Raw genomic sequence first — 2,817 nt, forward strand, 5'->3', positions numbered from 1 at the left:
ATGTGGTTGCTGGGAATTGAACTCGGGACCTTTGGAAGAGCAGGCAATGCTCTTAACCGCTGAGCCATCTCTCCAGCCCGTTTGTTTGTTTTTTGAGACAGTCTTATGTATCCCAGGCTGGCCTCAAACTTTCCATTTGAAGATGACCTTGACTTTCTGATCCTCCTTTTTCCACTTCCCAAGTACTGGATTACAGGCCTGCACCACTATGCCCATTCTACATAGTACTAGTGATTCAATCTAGAGTTCTGTGTATGTTAGGTAACTACTTTAACCAGATGAGTCCAAAGTTACTTTTATTTTGGTTAAGGGAACAAAAGCCATAGAAAGGCTGTGGAAAACAACTAGGTTATAAACGTTAAGGAGAGTCAGAAGGCAGAGGCAGGCACAATTGGCTGAGGAATTCTGTCTATCAAAGTTTCTGAGGAGGCATGCCCCAGCCTCTACCAAGTGTGCAGGTATGCTGCAGTGAGGGGCTGTGCTGAGAACAGTGGACTACAGAGACAGAAAGAAGTAAGAGCGAGCACGGGTGAGGTCCTGAGAGAAGGAAGGCTCGTGAAAGCGGGCAGCCCCACAGACGTGAGTGGGAGAACTACCAGGGGTCACATTACCTTTTCTGTGAAGAGCTGTTCCTTCCCACTTTCCCAGGGACTGGACAATTCATCACGAGTAGACACTGCCTCCTTACCTGGTGCTTGATCCTGGAATCCTGGGCTCCTGCTCATCGACATGGTGGCTTCTGCATTCATAATCCTGTGTCTGTGACATTGCCATCTGCTTCCTTAGTGTTGAGGTGAATAGTTGTCAGAGGACCATCAGGTTGCCTCTTCCAGTATCAGACAGGAAGAGGCCACACTAGGGAGAAAAGAAGTGGCTAAACACTGATGGAAAATTCGGGTATCAGGTGATGGCCCACACCACAAACATGAACTTACAGAAGGCAGCTGGCTCAAATGGAAAGTAATCCCCAAGCTTCAAACCTCCCAGGGAAGTGCTATTAGTACCCAGTCATCTTCTCTTATAACAGGGAGGATCTGCTGGTTAACTCCCATTGCTGAGATTCTACTTGGGCCAGGGTAGGGGCACATGAACCTGAAGAACTGCAAAGCTAGAGGATGCATTGGATTACCCAGGCCTCGCTCGCGTATGACATCTGGACCCCAAGCTCTGGATGCTATCACATAAGGGGACGTTGTGGAGATGAAGTTGAGTAAAATACACACAAAACACAGGCTATGTATGCCCCATGCAGAGCAGAGCCTCGGGCATGTAAGACACACATAGATTTCCCATGACATGACAGTGAACAGGCTCTCTCATAGACATACTGAGCTTACTAGAGACACTTGGAAAGGGACCCTTGACCCTATATTCAAGATATAAAGCAGTCCATGCTGTAAATGTGAATGCTGAAAAAATGAGCTTTTAGGAAAAACCAGAGAAAACTAGACATGGTGGCCCATGCCTTAATCCTAGCACTCAGGAGACAGAGAAAAGCAGATCTCTGTGAGTAAGAGGACACCCTGGTTATACAAAGTGAGTTTCAGGCCAGCCAGGGCTACAAAGTGAGATCCTAACCAAGATGGGGGGTGGGGGAAGACTAGTTCAAATTGAGAAGCATTGCTACAAAGAACATGCACAATATGGCATATCTCATCTGAAAACAGGCACACTAAACATATACAAAAATCCTACAGATAAAGAGATAGCGGAGCATAGTTGACACAGCAGAAAGTAGACAGCAATTATGGAAATGGCTCAGTTTCATTCTTGAGAGAGGTGCTCATTAAAGGCATAATATGATATAAGCACCCAGCAAACTCACTAAACAAGAAAGGTAAGAACTGCTAAGTGCCAGCAAGGTGACGGAAAAGAGCACTTAGGTTGTACTGCTAGGTCTGAAGGGGTCACCCACTCCAGAAGGTGGTTCAACAGTATTCTCTCAAGGAGAGTACATGCATCTACCTAAGCCACGGCTTCCTTACAATGGAGGCTACAACTATTCACAGAGGCCACTGTGACAATGCTAGCAGCCCTGTGCCAACAGACACGAAGGGATACTCCAAGTGCACACCAATTCTCCTGCAGTGAGCATGAACACACGTACACACTAGGGTTTCCTTCCAAAGTTCAGAAACAGTTGCTGCTATTAGAATCGGAACCAACAGGTTCTGGACCAGATAGTGCCAGGATAGGACCAGGCATAGCATGCTGTCTCCAGTCAAGGCACTGCTTTCATAGTGCTGGCTGGGGAAGCTCACAGAGTTGTAGGAAGATGCTTCCTCCTTTCTCTACACATGCCCCAGCACACCAAAGCCTACAACCATGAGACAGAGTATCACTGGGGCTTTGTCTTCATACTCTCCACCAAGTCCCAGAAGAACTCAGATAGCCAGAGCAGTCCTAAGCAAAAGCACACTGCTGGAGAGCACAACACCTGATTTCAAGATGTAATGAAGAGCTATAGTGATAAACCAGCATAGGGCTAACAGAAAACCAGACACTTACAGTGATCAATAGAATAAAATTAAGGACACATACACAAGGCCATGCAACTGCAGCCATCAATTTTACAGATAGGAGAAAAGAATATCTTCAACAAATAGTGCTGGGAAAACTAGACACACGTAGAAGAATAATACCAGGTCTTTCTTTTACTTTGTACAAAAATCAACTCTAGCCGGGCGATGGTGGCGCACGCCTTTAATCCCAGCACTCGGGAGGCAGAGACAGGCGGATCTCTGTGAGTTCGAGACCAGCCTGGTCTACAGAGCTAGTTCCAGGACAGGCTCCAAGGCCACAGAGAAACCCTGTCTC

General features: G+C 46.8%; 1 protein-coding gene across 2 annotated transcripts in view; it reads right to left on the reverse strand.

Moving 5' to 3' along the window:
• The window catches only part of Arhgap39 (Rho GTPase activating protein 39), a 93,752-nt gene that overhangs the window by 50,282 nt on the left and 40,653 nt on the right, over nt 1–2,817 (reverse strand). For both annotated transcript variants that reach the window (XM_005354134.3, XM_005354135.3), the window contains exon 2: nt 689–855. In XM_005354134.3, the coding sequence (XP_005354191.1) occupies nt 689–774 (86 nt within the window). In that variant the 5' untranslated portion in view covers nt 775–855. The remainder of the gene's footprint in view (nt 1–688; nt 856–2,817) is intronic.

The sequence above is a fragment of the Microtus ochrogaster genome, chromosome 15, assembly GCF_000317375.1.
Source record: "Microtus ochrogaster isolate Prairie Vole_2 chromosome 15, MicOch1.0, whole genome shotgun sequence".
In the NCBI taxonomy this organism is placed as follows: domain Eukaryota; kingdom Metazoa; phylum Chordata; class Mammalia; order Rodentia; family Cricetidae; genus Microtus; species Microtus ochrogaster.